The sequence below is a fragment of the Emys orbicularis genome, chromosome 11 (assembly GCF_028017835.1).
Source record: "Emys orbicularis isolate rEmyOrb1 chromosome 11, rEmyOrb1.hap1, whole genome shotgun sequence".
In the NCBI taxonomy this organism is placed as follows: domain Eukaryota; kingdom Metazoa; phylum Chordata; order Testudines; family Emydidae; genus Emys; species Emys orbicularis.
Window position 1 is genome coordinate 10,357,398 of NC_088693.1, and position 23,841 is coordinate 10,381,238.

Sequence of the window (23,841 nt, forward strand, 5' to 3'; positions counted from 1 at the left end):
TCGGCGTAAGTAGTGTTTACATTGAAGCACCGCAGCTGTGCTGCTGTAGTCTTTTAAGTGAAGACAAGCCCTCAGTTAATATGGTCATTCCTACCCTCCCAAGTGAGGCAATGGAAGCCACATTGCCTGAGTTATTTAAAAGCGGATCAGACCAAATACTGAAGAATACACAGTGGGGAGAGACCCTGCATGGCCGGTATCAGGGGATGGATTCTAGACTGGCCCTGGCTGGTATTTCTTCTCTAATTCTATGATTCAGTATTTTCCACTGTAACTTACACATTACTGTCAAAGACTCATGGCTCTATCTATGGCATTGATTGAATGCAGGGGAAACATTCTTGACAGGGATGGGAATTTGGGAATTTCCACTGCACCAGGGTTTGCTTCAGTTCCCACTTACTGCTCTATACATTTAAAGACATTGTTCGTGGCCCTCTTGGCTGCAGGGACAGTGAACACGAGTGCATTCAGCTGCAGCGGGCTCGACTGTGCCTCCCGTGGGTCTGGGTTTGCCTGGAGCAGAAAACACACTGCACTCCAGTGGAGAAGCCCTGACGGGACGAAATTCTGGCTGGTAACGGTGTGGGAGAAGCCTCGGAGGCACTCCCATTTCTACTCACGTGCAATAGGTATAGACAGCAGAGTGCAGCCATCCCAATGCGCACGGGCAGCCCTCCCCAGGCATGCCCCTTAGAAGTTCTATGGCACTGCCAGCAAGACCCAAGCAGATCATCCCTGCTTGCTGTGTGTGAGTGGTGAAGTGGGAAGGGAAAGGGCTTCTGTGACACCTTGGTGATTTGCCACCCTGTGTCAGCAACTAAGATCAGCCCTGACAAATTCACTACACCTAGCACATTGCTGTCATAGCATTTATCGATCAAGATGACATCAAATGAAAGCTTATATCCTAGTGGTCCTCATAAGCACCGCGTGACAGATGTACGAGTAATATGTTAGTAGTTGCATGTACTACTCCTGAGGGTATTCTGTGCTGAAAAATTAAAAATTCTGCACCAAGAAATTAAAAATTCTGTGCACAATATTTTAAAATTCTGCCAATTTTATTTGTCAAATAAATGTGGAGGCTCCAGCATGGCATTGGGGAGCACAGGCCACTGGCTACACAGAGGTGGGAGATCACTGTGCAGCTCCCCCCTCCGGGATATGGACTCAGCAGTGAGGCTGCACCCAACCCTGACACAGCGCAAGGACCGGGCCTGCCCCAGCAACACCCCAGGGCCCTGCCCCTCCGTGCCAGGTGCACCAGGTGTGGGCAGGCAGGTTCAGCAAGGCAGGATCCAAGTGTGGAGGGGCTTAGTGTGGGGGGATCCAGGTATGGGTTGAGAGGGTTCTGTGTGGGGCAATCTGTGTGTGGGCGGCTCAGTGGGGGATCTGGGTGTGTGAGGGGGGGATCTGGATGCAGGGAGGCTTGTTGGGGGGTTCTGGGTGCAACGGTAATGAAACTCTGCAGGGGGGTCCAGGTGAAGATGGTTGGGGCTCAGCGGGGGGGGGTGGTCTGGGTGTGTGTGGGATAGAGCTCAGCAGGGTGGTCTGGGTGTTGGGAGCTTAATGAGGGCATTCAGATGCTGGGGGAGTGGGGCTCAGTTGGGTGGGGATCCAGGTGCAGCTGGTTGGGGCTCAGTGAGTGGGGATCCAGGTGCGGGTGGCTCGTTGGGTGGTCCAGGTGCAGGGGGAGTGGGGCTTATCAAGGGCGGTTCTGGGTGTGTGTGTGGGGGGGGTGAGGCTCAGCGGGAGGGTTTGGGTATGAGGGGGATCTGGATGCACAGGAGTTAGGCAGATGGGGAAGCAGCTCCTTGTACAGTGATCCCTCCCCTTGCAGCTGAGGAGCGATGGGTATAGGAAGCACGGGGGGTGGGGGGTGGGGGGAGGGAATTTGCAGAGCTTCCTATAGCCAGGGGAGAAATCTGGGTGTGGGTTTGACATGGTCCCGGATGCTGTTCAGGGGAAGAGGAAGTCCAATCCTCCCCAGCTCAGCCGGGACTAGCAGCTGAGCCCGGCCCAGGGTAGGAGCCACCAGCCGGGTCTTCCCCAATCCCGCCCCCAACCCCACAGTGATTTACCACTCTGCCAGCTGCCCTGGGCACCTGAAACATACTGCTTGGGGCGGGGTCGCATGACCGCTCTTGTGGCTTCCTTTTGCTTCCCCATCAGAAAGTCATTTTTTCTGCGGGGAAGCAAAAAAATCTGCGGGGGACATAAATTCTGCACATGCGCAGTGGTGAAGAATTTCCCCAGGAGTAATGAACATTCTAAAAGTATGTTTAAACTATGTAAGCAGGCAGGGATTGATAAACAAGTTTTTCCCAGACAAAGGAATGTTGGTTTACCTGTCTGACTAGGTCTCAGATGCAAATTAAGCACGGTAAACCAAACCCAATGGAATATATTTGCATCTGAGGTATACAAGAAGATCAAGTTAACCAGAGGATGGGAAAGAAGCATGGTGTCAGCATACCACAGCACAAGCAGCAGGGGAGAAGGATCTTAGCTGGAGGTACACTTCAAAAGGATCCATTTCAAAGGATTACCAGACTATAAAAAGGAAAAAGAGCCATTTTGCTATCCATCACTGAGGGAGCAAAAAGAACAGCGATTTTTGCATTAATGAAAGTTGGATCCTGGCCCAGGGACAGGGCTAGTGACACTGAAGTTGCTTTAGGTGAGCAACTTTCGTTAGACAAGGATTGTAGCCTGCTAAAGTTGTGTTTAATCTCTTAAAAGGCTGCTATACTTTCGTTTTAATTGTACCCAATTCTGTTTCCACTATCCCTATTCAGTATCAATTAAATCTCTGTTTCGTAATAAACTTATTCTTGGTTTTATTATAAATTCATCTCAGTGCTGTATATTAAGTGAAGTATAAATGCTCCACTAAACCAAACAGGCTGGTGTGTACACTTTCTCTTGGGAGACAGCAAACTTGGTTATTTCTGTGAGTGTCCAGTGACAGGGGCTGGATGCTACAGGAAAACGCTCTTCAAGAGGGCTCAGAGTGCACCTAAAGATGAACTGAAAGGCGAAAAAAAGGCTGGAAAAGCTTCTGAGGAGATTGGGTGGCTAACAGACTGGAGTGACAGGGAGCTGTCTCTCTCTAACTGAGGCAGGGGGGATAACAAGGTGATTTATAATCCTGAGTGCGTTGAGAAAGTGTCACAGCTTCTTCTGGCCTCTTCTCCTTCTGGGGAATCAGCACTGAAGTTCACAATCTCTCCCCCTTCCATTTACATCATCCCCCCAAGAAGAACCTTAGCACAATCCCAGACCTATTGGCCGAGCTGGATTGACTGGGTCACCTTCACTAGCCAGAGGAGATCCCAGTTGAGTGACCCAAGACTCTCCTCTTCTACACATGCTTCTTCACTCTATAGCACTCCCAGCCTAAAGGAACACCAATAGCAATGAACTGAGCCCGTCTCTCCCCCATGGCACTGAGGTACAGAGCATTAACCAGCAGAACTACCCACTGCTCTTTCCAAAGCCATGTCATTTAAGGCTGCAGCAAACAGATTTAATTTATTTGCTGCAGTCCACTCTTTTCAAAAAAATCACCCCCTTGGAGGCTTCCGAGCACTGTTATTAATACGCTTTCAGATATTTATATTTATTTCCTTAGACAACCAATTCCATTAATCAGCTTAGCCTGCATCCCAGCCAAGCTATCTTTCCTCGGCATGCAGCAGATACCAAGCAGGATTTCCTAATGATTTTCCAGCCAGTTTTATTTCAATGGACCTCATATCAAACTTGGGGATGAATCCTGCACTGCCAACTTAACAAGAGTAGAAGGAACACAGGATCAGGTCATTGGAAAAATTATAATAAGGGGCAAATCCGGACTCATCTCCATTTATCTATATCCATCTATCTAGGTAGTTATATGGCCCTTATCATATCTGGTTTGTGTCCTTCCCAATGGGTGGAGAGGACCCAGGGTGAAATGGAACTAAGGGTATGTCTACACCCAGCCGCTAGTTCGGCGGCTGGGAATCGAAGTTCCGGGTTCGATTTATCGCGTCTGGTCTGGACGCGATATATCAATCCCGGAAGCGCTCGCCGTCGACTGCGGTACTCCAGCTCGGCGAGAGGAGTACCACGGAGTCGACGGGGAGCCTGCCTGCCGCGTGTGGACCGCGTCTGAACCGCGGTAAGTTCGAACTAAGGTATGTCGACTAAGTTGCGTACCTTAGTTCGAAGTTGGGGGTTAGTGTAGACCAGGCCTAAGAGGACACACCCTCTGCACAGCATGGGAATCAGCCTGCAGAGCACATTCTCTTGTAACAGTACATCCACTCCACAGCTGGGGATAGCAGATTCCAGCCCCTGGCATACAGGACTACCTGCGCCAAGCCTTTGTAACTGGGCTCAGCACATGGGAAAGACTGGCCCCTAAATGCACGAGAGGAATAAGAGCATATTGCTGATCAAGCATACAAAGAATGCCACGGTAGGATTTCTTCTAGTTCGACTTTTAATCAGGTGTTTCCCTCAGTAAGATTTATTGCTCCCCAATCACTATTAGCTCCTTGTCTCTCTTTTTCTTTCTGACCTCTGTATTACTGACAGGCATACAGCCTGGGACTCTCACAACTGTACACTACAGGCAGCCTCCACTAAAGTTTTCCCACACAATCCACTCAGTCCCTAGCGGGAAGGCATGCCAATTTGGAGAGCTAAAAATAATTCAGCACTCACCCCAGAGCAACGTGTTCGGAGCGCTGCCAGTCTCTGTGTACTATGCAAAATGACCAGTGGTGGGGTCTGATTGTTATGCAACCAGAGAGGAACATCAGCTAATGACAGACCAAAAAACACTGAATGCTGAGCTCCTCGCTAGCGACAATGAATGCATCTTTGACCCAATGGGGTCACTTCTCCCCATGCCCCACCCTGTTACTCATGCTAGCCACACCCTCAATGTGACATCACTTGAAAGACAGGGAAAGAGGCAGCAAAGTGTTACACAATGCACTGCCAGCCAATAAGGTGACACTTTAAGATGTTGGTTTTAACCTGCAATCCCGAAGGGACTTGGACCTGAGCAAGCACCCAGCCTCATGCAATAGGTGGTCAGGTGTAGGGTTACTACTACAGTTAATGTTGTTACGGCAATATACGAGCAGCTCACCATGTATTTTGTTAATATTTTATCTGTGACTTGTATTCTTAGGCTGAAGCTCCAGGCACTCTATGGCAAGATTTTCTAAGCTACCCGAGGGATCTGATTTAGACTCTCAATTGCCATGAAAATGAATAGGATTTGGGCACTATAATACTCTAGGTGGCTTTGAAAACCCCTCCCTGAAAAGTACAAATAAATAAATATATGTTTGGATGGGGGAACTAAAGCAGACAGGTCAAGTAACTTAGCCCTGGCTATGGGATAATTGATGTCCAGAACTCTTGGCTCTATCTCTTTGGTGCCCATTATTACAGTATCTGAGCATTTCACAATCTTCTGTGTATTTATCTTCACAACACCCCTGTGAGGTAGGGCAGGGCTATTATCCCCATCATACAGATGAGGGACAGAGATACTAAGTCATTTGTCACATAAAATGACTGATAGAGCAAGGAATTGAACCCAGCTCTCCTGAGTCCCAAATTAGCACCATAAACCACTGGACCATCTTTCCTCCCTCCTGCCTAGCTACAGGTCTTGTTGTGAGACCAGTAGGCAACACCTGTCTGCTTTCAGTGCTTCTAATAGTTCAGTGCCACTCTAACTATTGTCCCTGAGAACTGTAAGATGGATTCAAGACATATCTGCAAGCAAAGGCCAACTGCATGCACTACGGTCCTCTAAGCTATGGCTCAAAATGAGTTTGAACTCAACTGTTCAGAACATTATCCTCTAGTGAAATGTTTGTCAAACTCTTTGCCATGTGATCAGCAGGGACAGAGCAGGCAGCAAAAAACCAGACACACAAACCATTGCTTTCCACTGACATGACGTTAAAAAGATAAAAGTGAAATTATCATGCGATGTGCTCAGTTGAGTGCATGGGAATCTCATACTGGGTTGCTCTGTGGCTTGACAAAATAATGCTTGGTTATAAATTCAAGTACTTCATGAACAATGGAATGTCATTTTATTCTTGCGCATTCCACAGTGGGTGGTGATAGTGAAATGCTCACGTCAGCGTATATATTCTAAAACGTAAGTACAGAAGATTTCAGATTCAACTTACAAAAGTTCCCAGTGTCTTGATTTTTTAAATTCTCTCTCATCTTGGGTTTTTTTGGTATATGTATGTACAGCACCTAGCACAATGGGGCCCCAGTCTCAGTTGGGGCCTATAGGTGCTATTGTAATACAGTAATAAGAATTTCAAATACCCTGAAGTTCCCAGCTTTCAAAACCGGGGGTTGGTTTGGGCTTCATAAGACGACAATGGCCATTTACAAATTGTGGGTGCGGATCTGAGCTTGAATCAAAAACACCCACAAATTCAGGTGTGTTGGAATCCAAGCTCTTTACATGGACTGTTTTTGGTTTGAATTGCATTCTAGGAAGGCGGACCTATCTTATAAAGAATGCTGCCATGTCCCTGATGTAGAGAATTGTTTTCTGTCATCAGATTAAACAATGCTGTTTGAGTGAATTATACCAGGACATGTGCTTGTCTGCAATTAAAGCCGAATGCAAACCGACATGGCTGAGATCCAGAAACTGACTGTCTCACACCAAGCGTAAGCTGACCTGATCAGTCTCAGCTATACAATAAATGTTACTCCTGGTCTGCCACCATTCTGCTCTCTGATTTGTCACAAATTACTCCCCTTCCAGCAGTGAATTACCTTCAAATTTCATGCAGAGCAGGTCTAATAACTAGAACAGAGGGCCTTTCAAATGGCTGGTTCTATGTAGCGTATGCATTTGTTGTGGAGGCTCTAAAACCCTGCAGATTTACAAACTAGAGCGGGTGTCAGATGTTCCCTGCATGTATTTCCAAGGGTGTGAAGCAAATAATTTAACTGCAGCCTCTTTGTGCCAAAGCAAAACTTACCTCAGTTTTTCCTTTACTCTGACAGGACCTCCTAGTGTCTTCATCTGAGCCCCATTCTGTTGCCTGGGAAACCAAAATGTACAAGTCACATGATAATAGTGTGAACTATTGCTTCTTGGCTAACCCACATCTGGAGACTCAAAGAAACAAGAGCAAGCATCTCAAGTCAATTTATGCAGTGCAATTTGCAGCAGGCACTGGGACAGTAAACATAATGTCATATATATCATTCTTCTTGTGCTCACAGTGCAAACAAATGATAAATAGATGAACCATCCAGGGGTTGAGGCAACTAACCCGTTAACAGAGAACAGATTTTAATTTGCATGTAAATACAACATCTGATTATAATTCAAGTGGAAGGGTCCAATACACAAGCCCCATACACCAGGACTTTGCCTTTTTTAAAGGTACAGTGCAGTGTAAAAGTACCAGCTTTAAGCACTAAATGGAACAACAACAACAAAAATCCTTACAGCAAAGTCGTAGGTATTCAACAATAATTTTGCACAAACTTGTTTAAGTTTCCTTAAAAGCTCCCCTGAGATAATCACCCTATTACTGAAACCTAGTCTTAGTCACACTGCAAAATCAGTTGGATAAGATGAGAAATGGAGGGATATCTTGGCAAGGGAATATGGGGGGGAAGAGACCTCGAAGTGATTCTACAGCTAAAGAAATGTGGAGTGCTTGGGCCAGATGCTTAGCTTATCCTTAGTGTAAAATGGCTCTGCTCAGTGCTTAAATTCAGCTGGAGCTGTCCAGAGCGGCGCTCCGGTCAGGGGCGGCTCTATGTATTTTGCCACCCCAAGCACAGCAGTCAGGCGGCTTTCGGCGGCACACCTGCAGGAGGTCCGCTGGTAACGCGGATTCGGCGGCATGCCTGCGGGAGGTCCGCCGGTCCTGCGCCATCGGCGTACCCGCCGCCGAATTGCCGCCAAAACCGCGGGACCGGCGGACATCCTGCAGGCATGCCGCTGAAAGCAGCCTGACTGCCGCCCTCACGGCGACCAGCAGAGCCACCCCCCGCGGCTTCCTGCCCCAGGCACGCGTTTGCTGCACTGGTGCCTGGAACCGCCCCTGGCTCCGGTAAACATTTTTAAACCTGGGGCTGAAGCCCTGAGCACCAGGGGAGCTCAGCACCCTGAATGCGGGGGCGGGGAAGGGAGGGATGCAGCCTCCAGGAAATACTATATGAGAATTTAAACCCTGGCTATATTGCATTGCCAATAGTGGAGTTATGCCGGTCTATACCAGCTGAGGATCTGACCCATAGGGACTGCTTTGAAAGAGGAGTCAGACCCCCAGCAATACTGTATCAAACAGAGCAACTTCAAGCTTTAAAATATACCAGCATCAGATCCAGCTGTTTACCACTGTCTCAATTTTTCCCCCTTTAAGCATTTTTAAAAAATAAATAAATTTAAACAAATATTCTTAGCTTTAATAACTGGCAGTGAAAATACACACAGACATGCAGACTGTACATTGCTCTGAGTGCTAGCAAAATAGCCCTTCTAACAAGATTGGATTGTAAGGTTCAGATATGGATCCAAACTCCGCTAAAGGAGACAGGGATTTGGTGGGTTTTTTTCCAGCTCATAACAAAGATTGGTAATAGCAGCAAAGTTTGGTCTAGAACTGAACTTTCCCCCAACTTTCTGACTGCTGCCAATATTTTAATACTGGGTGTTTCCAGAAATTGTCCCCTTGACACAAGATGAACCCAGGTTGCCATGGGAGGTAGAGGAGTGCCTGCAGAAAAGAGGGGAGCTATTAGTTTTCCCAATTCAACAAAATACACTCTCTCATAATCACAACCAAGGACGGAGGTAGCACCACCCAGTAAGCACATTTATATTAAGCAGCACCTTGTAGGGAAGTGTTTGGGACTGTTTATATATTGGTCCTGAAAACTGTGCTTTGTATATTATCATCAGAGCACTGCGTTCCACCTGGAGAGCTAAAAGCGTGTGTGTGTGTGTGTGTGTGTGTGTGTGCTAGAGAGAGACAGCATTGCACTGGAATATGGAGGGAATGGGGGGTGAACTTTTCCTGGGAATTGTTTGGGGAAATGAGAGCTAAAAGCGCGCGCGTGTGTGTGTGTGTGTGTGCGCTAGAGAGAGACAGCATTGCACTGGAATATGGAGGGAATGGGGGGTGAACTTTTCCTGGGAATTGTTTGGGGAAATACCTGTTATTTAATGCAACTCAGCCCATTCCAAAGGCCAAACATTTGCTCTACACAAGTATTTTATGAGCTTGGGGATAAGTCTCCACTGGCAGGGACAGTTTAGCAGTATCCAGATAGGGGAAAGACACCATCAGAGGTAGGGAGATGACTCCAACAGTCCCTTCAGACCAGATGTGGAATTTTAACTGGCAGCTCCCATCAGAGAGGTGTAACACAACAGTTAGGGGGTTTGGATTCTAGGTCCTGGTTCAGTCCCATCATCACAGCCAGCTAGCTGCAATATTCTCTACCCTAAGATTAATTTTTGACAAGCTAAACAACCAACAACAACAAAAGACCACCCCCACGACACAAACTCCAGAGCAAATAGCTTATTTGATAGTTTTCTTCCCATTTCAGAAACACTAAGAAGCAGCACTCTCCTTTACAGCACCCGTTTAGCATGACAGCGCTTGGCAGGACAAAATGAAAACCAAAAGAGAAGGTGACTTACCTGTAACTGGAGGTTCTTTGAGATGGGTGGTCCCAATCTGTATTCCATTGAGGGTTATGTGCATGCACCCAGAGCCAGAGCTTTTCAAAGTAGTATTGCTTGGCGATCCGCGCATGCAACCTTGTATTGCCTTGGGATTTCATTCTAGGTGATAAAGGGCGAGGAGGACTGGCCGCGCCTTCTCCACTGCAGAACTACAGACCTACAGAACCATAGCACAGGGGTGGGACTGAAATACAGATCAAGACCACACGTTTGAAGAACCTCCAGTTACAGGTAAGTAACCTCCTCTTCTTCTTCTTCTTCTTCAAGTGATGGTCCCGATTGTATTCCACAGAGGATGATTGACAAGCAGTACCTTGAGAGGCAGAGGGTGCGAGGAAGATGGCAGAACTGTAGAACGGAGGACCGCTGCACCGAATGAGGAATCCGTCGCAGAATCATGTACCAGAGCATAGTGAGAAGAAAAGGTGTCTTCTGAACTCCACGTGGCCGCCTTCCGTATGTCCGCAAGGGGCAGGTCGTGTAGTGCAGCTATGGTTGATGCTTGCACTCTCGTGGAATGGGCTCATCTCCCATCTGGTGGGGAGAGCCCTGACGAGAGCAAGCAGCGCATAATGCACCCTGAGACCCACTTACAGATTCTCTGGGTGGAAATGGCCTGTCCTTTAATTCTCTCCGCTATGGCGACAAATAGCTTGGGAGACTTCCGGATCGGCTTTGTCCTTTGTAGGTAAAAGACCAGGGCCCTACTCAACTCAAGGGAATGAAGCCGCCGTTCCTCGTTTGAGGTATGTGGTTTTGGAAAGAACGTAGGCAGATGTATGGGTTGGTTGAAATGGAATTGGGAAACCATCTTTGGCAGAAACTTGGGATGCAGTCGCAGCGAGGACTTGTCCTGATGGAACGTGGTGAAAGGGTTTTTTTGCCATCATGGTGGCTTCCAGCTCACCACCCATCCTCGCGGAGGTAATGGCAACAAGGAAAGCGACCTTCCTGGAGAGGACAGGGAGAGTGCAGGAGGCCAGCAGTTCAAACAGAGAGCAGACTTGTATATGGTCTGTCCACCACCGAAGACAACAGATGACCTCTGGTGGAATGCTGAGTATGATGTCCATTGACTGATGCACAGGGGAATAGATTCTTTGCAGCCATAGCTGTAGACAACAAAGGTGCAGGTGGGCAAAGGGCATGATGTATGTGCACGCTGCCATGTGCCCTAAGATGGAAAGGCAGGTCCTGACCAAGATCGAAGGCTTGGAGGTTATCAGGGACTGAATAGGGTAAAAAGTTGATTTTTCAGCACTGATGCTCACTCCTAGGGAGGAGATGAGTAGAAGAAGCTAGGATGTCAATGCTCGAGCTTCCTCTTTGGACCATGCTGCCAGCAGCCAGTTGTCCAGGTATGGGAAGACAAGAATTCCCTGACATTGTAGGTGAGTCGCTACCAAGAGAAAACTTTTGTAAAAACTCAGGGGGCAGTGGTAAGTCCAAACGGGAGAACCCTGAATTGGAAGGGTCTACGCCCCACTTTGAACCTCAGGAACCTTCTGTGGGTCGGATGTATGTCAACATGGAAGTAGGTGTCTTGCATGTTGAGAGCTGTAAACTATCTGCCTTTTTCTAGTGAGGGAATGATGGCTGCAAGCATGACCATACGGAACTTCGGTTTGCGAACTGAGCAAGTGAGCTCACGGAGATCCAAGTTCAGTCTTCATCCCTCTTTCTTCTTGGGTGCCAGGAAATAGTTCGAATAGTTCTCCTCTAGGGTAAAAATACTGTTGTGAGAGGGATCTCTATGTGGGGGTTAGGACGGGAGATGTGGAGGAAGCGTCGTCATAAACTCTATGGTGTAGCCATGTCAAACAATGTCCAAGACCCACTTGTCTGTTGTTGCATCTTTCCAAGCTGGTAGAAAGAGTTTGAGACAACTCCCGAAAGGCATGGAGGGTAGGAGCACTGATGTACAGAGTGGTTGACGGCACTCTAGGCGCACTCAGAAATACCATTTTTGCGATGACTGAGTGCGTCGTGGAGAGGTCTGAGTTGCCGGAACAGGTGGACGGGCTCTGTGTATCTTAGGGCGCTTCTGAGGAGGTTCAGAGGCCCAATGGTGGTAGAAGTGAGGAGTTCTATAGCGTTGGACTAGTGGTGGATGATAAAATTTTATCTTTGGTGCCAGTGTGTATATGTTCAAAGATCAAAAGATGGCTCTAGAGTCCTTTAGAGTGTGTAAGGAATCATGAGTTTTCTGGTTGAAGAGGTGTGATTCACGGAAGGGAAGGTCCTTGATTGTGTTCTGCACCTCTCCAGGGAGACCTTAGGAGTGTAACCAGGATTCCCTCCTCATGGCAATTCCAATCACCAATACACGCAAGGACATGTCCGCTGAATCAACTGCGGCCTGAAGTATGGACCTGGCGACCAACTTGCCTTCCTGTATAACACTGGTCTACAATTTTTGAGAAGTCGTCTGCTTCAGAGATAAAATGTGCTATTTATTATGTATTTTGATGTGCTGAATTCAAATATGACAATTAAAACAACTAATTGGCTACTGTTTCTAAGATATTTAAGTTTTTATATTTTATGTCTATGTATATTGTGTAGATAGTAGAGTTTTAATTATAAATTGTAAACCTAGGTCTTTTCATGTGTTTATGGTTGCTTTACATGATAATATTTCACCTGTCCTGTTTATGTAACACTTTAAAAATCAGCAAAAGGGTTATATAAATAAAATTTATTATGAAACAAAAGGCAAAAAACTATTATGTACATAGTTTAGTCCTATTCAGTGTCTACTCGGCGCTTCTTGGCTTGTCTCTTGTATTCATTAAATGGAGCATCTCTTGTCACTGTCCAGCAATAGCCTGCAAGCATTGATGGGCTCCATTTGCCCTGATAGCGTTTCTCCATTGTTGCAATGTCCTGGTGAAATCGCTTGCCGTGCTCGTCGCTCACTGCTCCGCAGTTCGGTGGAAAAAAATCTAGATGAGAGTGCAAAAAATGTATCTTTAGTGACATGTTGCAACCAAGGCTTTTGTATGCCTTGAGGAGGTTTTCCACCAACAACCTGTAGTTGTCTGCCTCGTTGTTTCTGAGAAAATTTATTGCCACTAACTGGAAGGCTTTCCATGCCATCTTTTCCTTGCCACGCAGTGCACGGTCAAATGCATCATCTCGAAGAAGTTCACGAATCTGAGGACCAACAAAGACACCTTCCTTTATCTTAGCTTCACTTAACCTTGGAAATTTTCCACGGAGGTACTTGAAAGCTGCTTGTGTTTTGTCAATGGCCTTGACAAAGGTCTTCATCAGACCCAGCTTGATGTGTAAGGGTGGTAACAAAATCTTCCTTGATTCAACAAGTGGTGGATGCTGAACACTTTTCCTCCCAGGCTCCAATGACTGTCGGAGTGGCCAATCTTTCTTGATGTAGTGGGAATCTCTTGCACGACTATCCCATTCGCAGAGAAAACAGCAGTACTTTGTGTATCCAGTCTGCAGACCAAGCAAGAGAGCAACAACCTTCAAATCGCCACAAAGCTGCCACTGATGTTGGTCATAGTTTATGCACCTCAAAAGTTGTTTCATGTTGTTATAGGTTTCCTTCATATGGACTGCATGACCAACTGGAATTGATGGCAAAACATTGCCATTATGCAGTAAAACAGCTTTAAGACTCGTCTTCGATGAATCAATGAACAGTCTCCACTCATCTGGATCGTGAACGATGTTGAGGGCTGCCATCACATCATTGATGTTGTTGCAGGCTACAAGATCAGCTTCCATGAAGAAGAATGGGACAAGATTCTTTTGACGGTCACGGAACATGGACAACCTAACATCACCTACCAGGAGATTCCACTGCTGTAGTCTGGAGCCCAACAGCTCTGCCTTACTCTTGGGTAGTTCCAAATCCCTGACAAGGCCATTCAGTTCACCTTGTGTTATGAGGTGTGGTTCAGAGGAGGAGGATGGGAGAAAATGTGGGTCCTGTGACATTGATGGTTCAGGACCAGAAGTTTCATCCTCTTCCTCTTCCTCGTCTGACTCAAGTGAGAATGACTCTGGTGCATCAGGAACCGGCAGTCCTTCTCCGTGGGGTACTGGGCGTATAGCTGATGGAATGTTTGGATAATGCACAGTCCACTTTTTCTTCTTTGACACACCTTTCCCAACTGGAGGCACCATGCAGAAGTAACAATTGCTGGTATGATCTGTTGGCTCTCTCCAAATCATTGGCACTGCAAAAGGCATAGATTTCCTTTTCCTGTTCAACCACTGGCAAAGATTTGTTGCACAAGTGTTGCAGCATATGTGTGGGGCCCACCTCTTGTCCTGATCTCCAATTTTGCAGCCAAAATAAAGGTGATAGGCTTTCTTAACCATAGTGGTTATACTGTGCTTTTGTGATGCAAAAGTCACTTCACCACAAACATAGCAGAAGTTATCTGCACTGTTCACACAAGTACGAGGCATCTCTGCTCACTTTGGCTAAACAGAAATGTGTCCCTTTGCAAAATCAAACACTGACAAATAAGAGAGCACGACACTGTATGATTTCTAGAGCTGATATAGGGCAATTTGTTCAGCAGAGTGATGTAAGCTTCGTTATGATTGCATCATCCATGACTTCTAGGAATAACATGATGCGATTCATATCATGTATGACGCAATACCAGCTTCAGATTGCATCATTCATTGTTTTGCCTAAAAAGCAAGTACTGTCCAAACCCAGTCATAGATTTATTCATAGATCCAGTCAAAGATGTATTTTAGTCATTTCTGGTTTAAATTGAGATCCCTTCCCTTTATAACTCACTTATCCTCCGCCATTCCCAAGTCAAGGGTCATATATACTGACCCAATAGCATATCTTGAAAACTAGAGCCAATCAACAATTTTAAGCATCGTTTTCGTTCTCAGTGACCCAGAATTAGTAAAGTTTGACTACATTTATTTCAGAAGCATTTTGGCTGTAGAGCAGTGTAATCTATTGGAATCAAGTACGATCCTGCTGAGGTAGTTTATCTGCAAATTCCTCCGTCCAGCCATGGTTTATAAAGTCATACTTGGCCATCAGTGCCAAGTAATTAGAGATCTGGAACTGTAGTCCAGCCAAGGAGGCCTTTCAACAGATGAGGTCCAGTCTCTTTCCCTCCCTGTCTGCCGAGGTGGAGCATGGGTGTTATGGTTTGATCCGCTCTGACGCAGCCTGTATTAACAAGGAGTTAGGTGGAGGGTGTGAAAATAAAAACGCTGACCTTCTGGGGGGGAAGTAGTTCCTTTTCTCTGTCCCCTTTGGGGTCAGTGCACATGTGGCCGGGGTATGCCACATAGTGCATGCTGGTTGAAGAATGGCATCACTGATCAGTAAGGCCATACTTGCCAGTACCGATGCCTGCAGAATGTCTACTATCTGGTGCTGACTGTCCTGCATCTCTTCTAGGGGGATCTCAAGAGCATTGGCTGTTCTCCGTAAGAGTTCTTGAAACTGAAGATAGTCATTTGCCGGGGAGGAAGATGTCGATGACACAGCTGTGTTTGGAGACAATGAAGGGAATCTCCAAAACCACCAGTATCATCGGAGCCAGGCTGATTGGTGCATCATCTAACTCCATTTCCAAACATCTATCGGATGGAGAGTGAGACAGTGAAACAGGAGTTCTCCCGAGCCAAATGGGACTGTTCTGAAGGCAAATATTGGGGCCATGAGCTCCAAATGGCCAACTCGTTTGATCCTGCTGTTGTCCTCCTTGGATTTAGAGGAAAACTTACTGCCATGCATATGTGCATGCTTCTGTGGCTCACGGCTAGGCCCCGATGCAGAGTCCGTAGCACTAGAACCAGCAGATCCAGATGGAGGCTCTGCAATAGAGCGAGTGCTCTTGGAGTGTTCAGGCCGATGTACGGGGTGGGGTGGGGGGGTTCCCCAACCACGATCCAACTTTGGGCCCATGGCTACCTCCATGAGGTGCTTCTTAAGGCAGAGAGGTCTGCCTTCCCATGTATGGGCAGGGAAGGAGAGGCAGACACTGCACCTGGAGGTGATGTGGACTTTCCCCAAAAACAGTACAAACAGCATTGGTGTTCATCGCTGATGGAAAACAAGCGAGGGCAGGAAGCACAGACTTTGAAGCCCAGCGTCTTCGGCATAATCCAGTACCCAGACCTGGGAGCTGGGGGGCAGGGGAGGAGGGAGACTGGCAGGAAAAACTGTTGAAGCGGCATCCCAAGTCCTTAATTATAAAAACTGCTAGAAATTACCAAAATACAATGAAAAAAAAAAACACAAAATCCTAACTACGAACAAAAATAAAAACAGTTGTGTAAATTTTTTTTAAAATGTATCACTAAAACAAGAGGTCAAGCAGAAGCTCCTACTCGGACCATGCGGTGGTGAAAAGGAACTGGAGCTGTGGATGGTCCGCCCCGCCTTTTTTTGCCTCGGGCGAAACCACGAGGTAATACGAGTGCGCATGCGCGGACCGTCGAACAATACTACTTTCAAAAGCTCCGGCTCCAGGGGCATGCAGCATGTGCATAACCCTCTGTGTAATACAATAGGGACCATCACTCGAAGAACCACCATTGGTTTTTTAGCAATTGATGCTGCCCCTTGGTAAATAATCTGGGCCCTTTGGGACAGCGGCAATGTAACTGAGAGCAGAATCTGGCCCTCTATAGAAGAGCCTCTACTTTCCACACACAAACTCAGAGTTAATCTGCAAACACAGTTCAAGTCAGGGATGTATCTGTGCTCTAAGCCATGTTTTTGTGCTGAGTTGTTTTCTTTTGTGGACAACACTGTCCTTAGGTTCCCCCAAGTCGCCTGATGAGACTGCTGATAACAGAAGCCCTTGCTGATAGAACAAATTATAGCAACATGTTGCCGGTGACTGCACCATTTGTCAATTTAAGTTTCATTAGAGTCAAGAGGCTAATTAAGCACTAAGGCATGTTTTATTAGGCCAGTATACACACCTCAGGTAAGCTCTGAGGCACAGGGTTGAGGGCTGACTGACTCCAATGACCTCCAGTGACTCAAAGAGCAAATTAAAGACCCTGCAAAGGGGAACCTGGAGCTTCTTGTCACTAATAAAAATATAGCTGCAAAACCAAAATGCTAATGTATGTTTAAGGAAAAGTAATTGTACATCAATGAATGAATGTGCGCCAAGGGCCTGTCTCAAAGCCAACTGAAGTCTGGCCATTCATTCCAATGAGCTCTAAAGGATCCCATGGAGGGCCAGGATTTTGAGCTCTCAGCCTTTTTATCACCTCTCCTTTTGGACTCAATCTGTTCTATCTGTTTAGATCCCTCTGCTGGCCAGACCCCCCTTTTCAGCTCTGCAACCACTTCCGAGTTTCTTCTTTCATTTCTGCTGTCTTAAGCATCTTGGATTTACCCCTATTGCAAGCCTCCCTAAAAACTGCTCAGGCTTCAGTGTAAGCTTGTCCTTTCTACTTCCCTTCCAAGTCTCTCCTTTCCAGAAGCTCCTTATGAAACCTTCCTCTTCCCCTAGAGGCATTCAACACTTCTGCTTCAGCCAACTTTATCTCCCAGTACCTTTCAGAATCTCTTCAGTCAGTCTTTCCAAGGAGACATATGTATTCTGCGGCACATTGAGTATATAAAGCACGTGTGTCTGGCTGATACCTACATAAGCAGCATAATACCAAACTTTGGGGGTAAGGCACCCTTGCACTCATTTCACTACCTGATCACAATGCAGATGGCCAGCCCAGCCATGACACATTTTCTTAGCCCCTAGTAAACAAAAACAAAAAAAGTTATTTCTGTTTATTTCTCAAAGCTGTCTATGCACATTTAGCTACACTGCAAACTAACTAAGCAACAGGCTGCAGATCATCTTGAATTCTTCATTCATTTTCTCAGCTGTCTGAGCCATTTAAGTTTCACTGCCACAGCAAACATCGACTGGACTATTTCCGTGCCTCCTGATATGTGTGTCAATCAGGAGAAGAACAGCAGATGCCTATGGAATGACATGGTAAGACACCAGCTCTCATGGAAAATAGAGCCCGGGTTGTTAGGTGACTGAAGCTGGTAGGAGGATGCAGAACAGGAAAACAGGAGAATATGAATGTTCTTCTAGCTGCTTCCCCATCTCCCACATGCTTACACCTGCAAGCAATATTTAGCAGTTTGAGGATCAACTGATTGGGGGCACCAGTACTTCACTCCCTGTTCCTCCTAACCTTGAGGGTTCCACCTCTTCTCACCTCCTACCTGGGGGGGGGGGGCTTCCAGCCCCCTCGCTCCTTCCCTCTTCCTATTTCCAAACAAACTTTATGGGGTTTCTTATTGTCAATGGTTCTGGAAACTTTGGGGACCTCATATGAAACCATGTGATCCATATGCAGAATGAAGAAAGCCCATATTCTTGTACTATAAGAGTTTGAATAGCTAGTCCAAGGGTACCGTCACTGCACAAAATGATAGGCACAAAAAACATGCACAGAGTGGCCCACCCATCTGTGCAGGCTGGCACTAAAAATTCTGGCAACAGTATCTGAGGACTGATGGTGCCATTTAATGTGCTTTTCATTCATAAAATTGACAGGTGCATCTGCTTCCCCTCTCCTCCACCTCTGTGACTTGTGTTCCTTTCAACACAGTTCTTCTCCCAAAAGGCTTTTTCTGCAACTTTCTGAAGCCATGCAAGGGAGAAGAATTCATTTTCTGAGCTAGCAGGGTCATGTTTACATCATCTCAGATACATGGTGCAACAGTGGCTAAATGGAGAACACTATAAGTACCACAGAGATGAGCCACAGACGCAAATCTGAACTTTCTTAAAGTTCATAGATATTCTGATTGAGAGTCTGGGTTTTGGCTGTTTTAATAGGTGATAGAGGCCAGTTGTAAAGTTTGCATCCAGTTCAAAATTTAACGCTGATGGATTATCTGATCCGAAAACTCCATTCTATCTTGTGCTTTCAAACTCTTTAGCACTCAGCACACACTTCTCGGGGACTTTTGTAGATCCAGCTACTCAGTTACCTACAGGTGCCACAGCAGGTATCCTCAGTACCTCCCTGTGTCACACAAATCCTGGTGACCTAGGTCATGTGTGTCCTTAGGCTAGGTCTACACTACCCGCCTGAATCAGCGGGTAGAAATCGATCTCCCGGGGATCGAATTATCGCGTCTCGTCGGGACGCGACAATCGATCCCCGAATCGACGCTCTTACTCCACCAGCGGAGGTGGGAGTAAGCGCCGTCGACTGGGAGCCGCGGAGGTCGATTTTGCCGCCGTCCTCACAGCGGGGTAAGTCGGCTCCGATACGTCGAATTCAGCTACGCTATTCGCGTAGCTGAATTTGCGTATCTTAAATCGACCCCCCCCCCCCCCCCGTAGTGAAGACCTGCCCTCAGACTCTGATGCAACACTCTCACTGACTTCCTGGGCCAGACTTGTCTTTGGCCCAGTAACGTTGATTTGCAATCTATAATTAATTTGAGACTGCATTTTAATGAAGTAGATTAAACTCACAATAATCCCTGTGTTATACTTGGACTACAAAGATACAGTTTTTGCCCAGAACTAACTAAGGTATCATTTCAAAAATGGAAAGCAAAGACTATTAAAAAAAAAAAAAAAAAGTTACACTGCATATGTATTTGGTAAATGAAACCCATTTTTAATTTCTAAAGTATCTCATTACAAACCCATCCATCTGTCACCATCCTCACTTCCATTAAATATGTGTTCCATAAGAGCTGCTGACAGCCTTTCGTGCCTGCAGCTAGGCCCAGAATCATGCTGTTCTCTTCTCTTTTCATTAAGATCTTTTGTTTTTACATCTTATGTTATTTATATCTGGAGGTGATTGGAATGCACATATTGCAAACACAGGGCCTGATTCTGCGAGATGCTGAGCATCTCCTGTAAGATCCTGAGCCCCCTCAACTCCTACAAATGTCTACAGGAATGGAAGGAGCTCAGCATGTTGCTAGATGAGGTCTACAGGGACTGCTAAAGGCAATCAATTCACAAGAATACACAGAGAGGGATTCTTCCATTTGCCCAGGAGAGAAGAGGTGATTTTTGTTCCATGCTTGTTCAATGAACGGCACCCTGAGCCCAGATTGCCAGCTCCATCAACCTGCACTGGCAAAGTTATTTCTCTCCCTTACATGTTCCTTTCCAATAACCCTAAAGGGGGCTGGTATCTGCAGTTAAAATACTCCTCTGAAAAGAGACACACCACCACCAAGGTAGCTTCCAATATTCCTTATTCCAGCACAAACGTCTGCATTTCTTATCATTTATATTAGTAAATCTTTTTGTACTGACTCATTTTGGACCTGACCGTGTGAGGTGCGGACAGCTCTCAAATCCCCCTGACAGCAGGGAGCACAGAGGGTGCTCAATACTCCACAACAGGCACAATTAAGCAAAGCATTTACGCATTCACTTAACTTTAAGCATGTGTTTAAATCCATCTCTGTTCAGCAAAACATGTAAACATATGCTGAAGTCTGTTGATTTGAACAGAACTAAAGCACCTTGCTGGACAATGATGGGCTTTAGCATGTGCTTAACGTTAATCAAATGCTTAAGTACTTTGCTGAATTGGGGTCAGGGTAAAGCCCTTTGGGCAAAATGCTGCCTACAGAAGCCAGCACATTTCCGCTACAAATTGCCATCATAAACCTCTTCATCCATTTAACACCAGTCAGGAAAATGTCAGTTCCATAAAGTGCAACATACAGATTATTGTTGATGTAGACAAACTACTTTATAAGGCCATTTCTATGCTCATAAATATTTGATAATCTCCACAGAAGACAAAGTCCACACCATCAATGACAATGCTGACCTACCGTTTATGGGAAAATCCGGTAGAGTTTAAAAGGAAATGATAACTTTCTATTGGTGTTAAATGACAGAATTTAAAAGAAACCACCTCTACTAGATGATTTTAAGGGTTGGATCAAGAAAACTCTTAAGAATGGATCTCATTTCACTCTATATAAAAGTATTCTAAAAACCCTATTCCTTTTCTACATAGCCTCACTGGTTTCCTCCTCATTAAATTCTATTCGACTTATCCATAAAGGCCTTGGTTTTTGTCTGCTAAGTACCAGGCACATTTGCCTTGCTCTATAAACAATACACTGCTCTACAGCCAAAATGCTTCTGAAATAAATGTAGTCAAACTTTACTAATTCTGGGTCACTGAGAACGAAAATGATGCTTAAAATTGTTGATTGGCTCTAGTTTTCAAGATATGCTATTGGGTCAGTATATACGACCCTTGACTTGGGAATGGCGGAGGATAAGTGAGTTATAAAGGGAAGGGATCTCAATTTAAACCAGAAATGACATCTTTGACTGGATCTATGAATAAATCTATGACTGGGTTTGGACAGTACTTGCTTTTTAGGCAAAACAATGAATGATGCAATCTGAAGCTGGTATTGCGTCATACATGATATGAATTGCATCATGTTATTCCTAGAAGTCATGGATGATGCAATCATAACGAAGCTTACATCACTCTGCTGAACAAATTGCCCTATATCAGCTCTAGAAATCATACAGTGTCGTGCTCTCTTATTTGTCAGTGTTTGATTTTGCAAAGGGACACATTTCTGTTTAGCCAAAGTGAGCAGAGATGCCTCGTACTTGTGTGAACAGTGCAGATAACTTCTGCTATGTTTGTGGTGAAGTGACTTTTGCATCACAAAAGCACAGTATAACCACTATGGTTAAGAAAGCCTATCACCTTTATTTTGGCTGCAAAATTGGAGATCAGGACAAGAGGTGGGCCCCACACATATGCTGCAACACTTGTGCAACAAATCTTCGCTAGTGGTTGAACAGGAAAAGGAAATCTATGCCTTTTGCAGTGCCAATGATTTGGAGAGAGCCAACAGATCATACCAGCAATTGTTACTTCTGCATGGTGCCTCCAGATGGGAAAGGTGTGTCAAAGAAGAAAAAGTGGACTGTGCATTATCCAAACATTCCATCAGCTATACGCCCAGTACCCCACGGAGAAGGACTGCCGGTTCCTGATGCACCAGAATCATTCTCACTTGAGTCAGACGAGGAAGAGGATGAAACTTCTGGTCCTGAACCATCAATGTCACAGGACCCACATTTTCTCCCATCCTCCTCCTCTGAACCACACCTCATAACACAAGGTGAACTGAATGCCCTTGTCAGGGATTTGGAACTACCCAAGAGTAAGGCAGAGCTGTTGGGCTCCAGACTACAGCAGTGGAATCTCCTGGCAGGTGATGTTAGGGTTTCCACGTTCCGTGACCGTCAAAAGGATCTTGTCCCATTCTTCTTCATGGAAGGTGATCTTGTAGCCTGCAACAACATCGATGGTGTGATGGCAGCCCTCAACATCGTTCACGATCCAGATGAGTGGAGACTGTTCATTGATTCATCAAAGACGAGTCTTAAAGCTGTTTTACTGCATAATGGCAATGTTTTGCCATCAATTCCAGTTGGTCATGCAGTCCATATGAAGGAAACCTATGACAACATGAAACAACTTTTGAGGTGCATAAACTATGACCAACATCAGTGGCAGCTTTGTGGCGATTTGAAGGTTGTTGCTCTCTTGCTTGGTCTGCAGACTGGATACACAAAGTACTGCTGTTTTCTCTGCGAATGGGATAGTCGTGCAAGAGATTCCCACTACATCAAGAAAGATTGGCCACTCCGACAGTCATTGGAGCCTGGGAGGAAAAGTGTTCAGCATCCACCACTTGTTGAATCAAGGAAGATTTTGTTACCACCCTTACACATCGAGCTGGGTCTGATGAAGAACTTTGTCAAGGCCATTAACAAAACACAAGCAGCTTTCAAGTACCACCGTGGAAATTTTCCAAGGTTAAGTGAAGCTAAGATAAAGGAAGGTGTCTTTGTTGGTCCTCAGATTCGTGAACTTCTTCGAGATGATGCATTTGACCATGCACTGCGTGGCAAGGAAAAGATGGCATGGAAAGCCTTCCAGTTAGTGGCAATAAATTTTCTCGGAAACAACAAGGCAGACAACTACAGGTTGTTGGTGGAAAACCTCCTCAAGGCATACAAAAGCCTTGGTTGCAACATGTCACTAAAGATACATTTTTTGCACTCATCTAGACTTTTTTTCACCGAACTGCAGAGCAGTGAGTGACGAGCACGGCGAGCGATTTCACCAGGACATTGCAACAATGGAGAAACGCTATCAGGGCAAATGGAGCCCATCAATGCTTGCAGACTATTGCTGGACAGTGACAAGAGATGCTCCATCTAATGAATACAAGAGACAAGCCAAGAAGCGCCGAGTAGACACTGAATAGGACTAAACTATGTACAGAATAGTTTTTTGCCTTTTGTTTCATAATAAATTTTATTTATATAACCCTTTTGCTGATTTTTAAAGTGTTACATAAACAGGACAGGTGAAATATTATCATGTAAAGCAACCATAAACACATAAAAGACCTAGGTTTACAATTTATGATTAAAACTCTACTATCTACACAATATACATAGACATAAAATGTAAAAACTTAAATATCTTAGAAACAGTAGCCAATCAGTTGTTTTAATTGTCATATTTGAATTCAGCACATCAAAATACATAATAAATAGCACATTTTATCTCTGAAGCAGACGACTTCTCAAAAATTGTAGACCAGTGTAATTTATCAAAATCTAACTTCTTAATAATACAGAACAGAAGCTCGGTGCCCTAAAAGCCACTTCTGAAGTTCCACAGCAGTTAAATTTATTAAAACTGTGATACACAAGGCTGATAATCAGATAGATACAGTTGAAAGTGAATATAATGCTGTGTCTCAGTAAATAGATGCGCTAAGTATTGCACTGGGCAAATTATAGAACACTGCTGCAGACTGTGATGCCTATGAGGAATGGTCATGGAATTCAGCAAATTAGTTTTTGATGGGAGCAGAAGTGGGGAGAGGAGAACTGCACTGCAGCGAATCAAATTGCTAATTGATTTCCCTTCAATGATCTCCAAATCCTTAGGATGTGATAAAATGCAAGTTGTACATTTCATTTTCAACCCAAACTAACCACACTGTCTATCAGCAAAAGGCAGCATAAGAACCTGGC

General features: G+C 45.4%; 1 protein-coding gene across 1 annotated transcript in view; it reads right to left on the reverse strand.

Moving 5' to 3' along the window:
- SEMA5B (semaphorin 5B) overlaps nucleotides 1–23,841 on the reverse strand; it is a 163,460-nt gene that overhangs the window by 85,535 nt on the left and 54,084 nt on the right. The window contains exon 4 of the mRNA XM_065413429.1: nucleotides 7,032–7,094. Within this exon, the coding sequence (XP_065269501.1) occupies nucleotides 7,032–7,094 (63 nt within the window). The remainder of the gene's footprint in view (nucleotides 1–7,031; nucleotides 7,095–23,841) is intronic.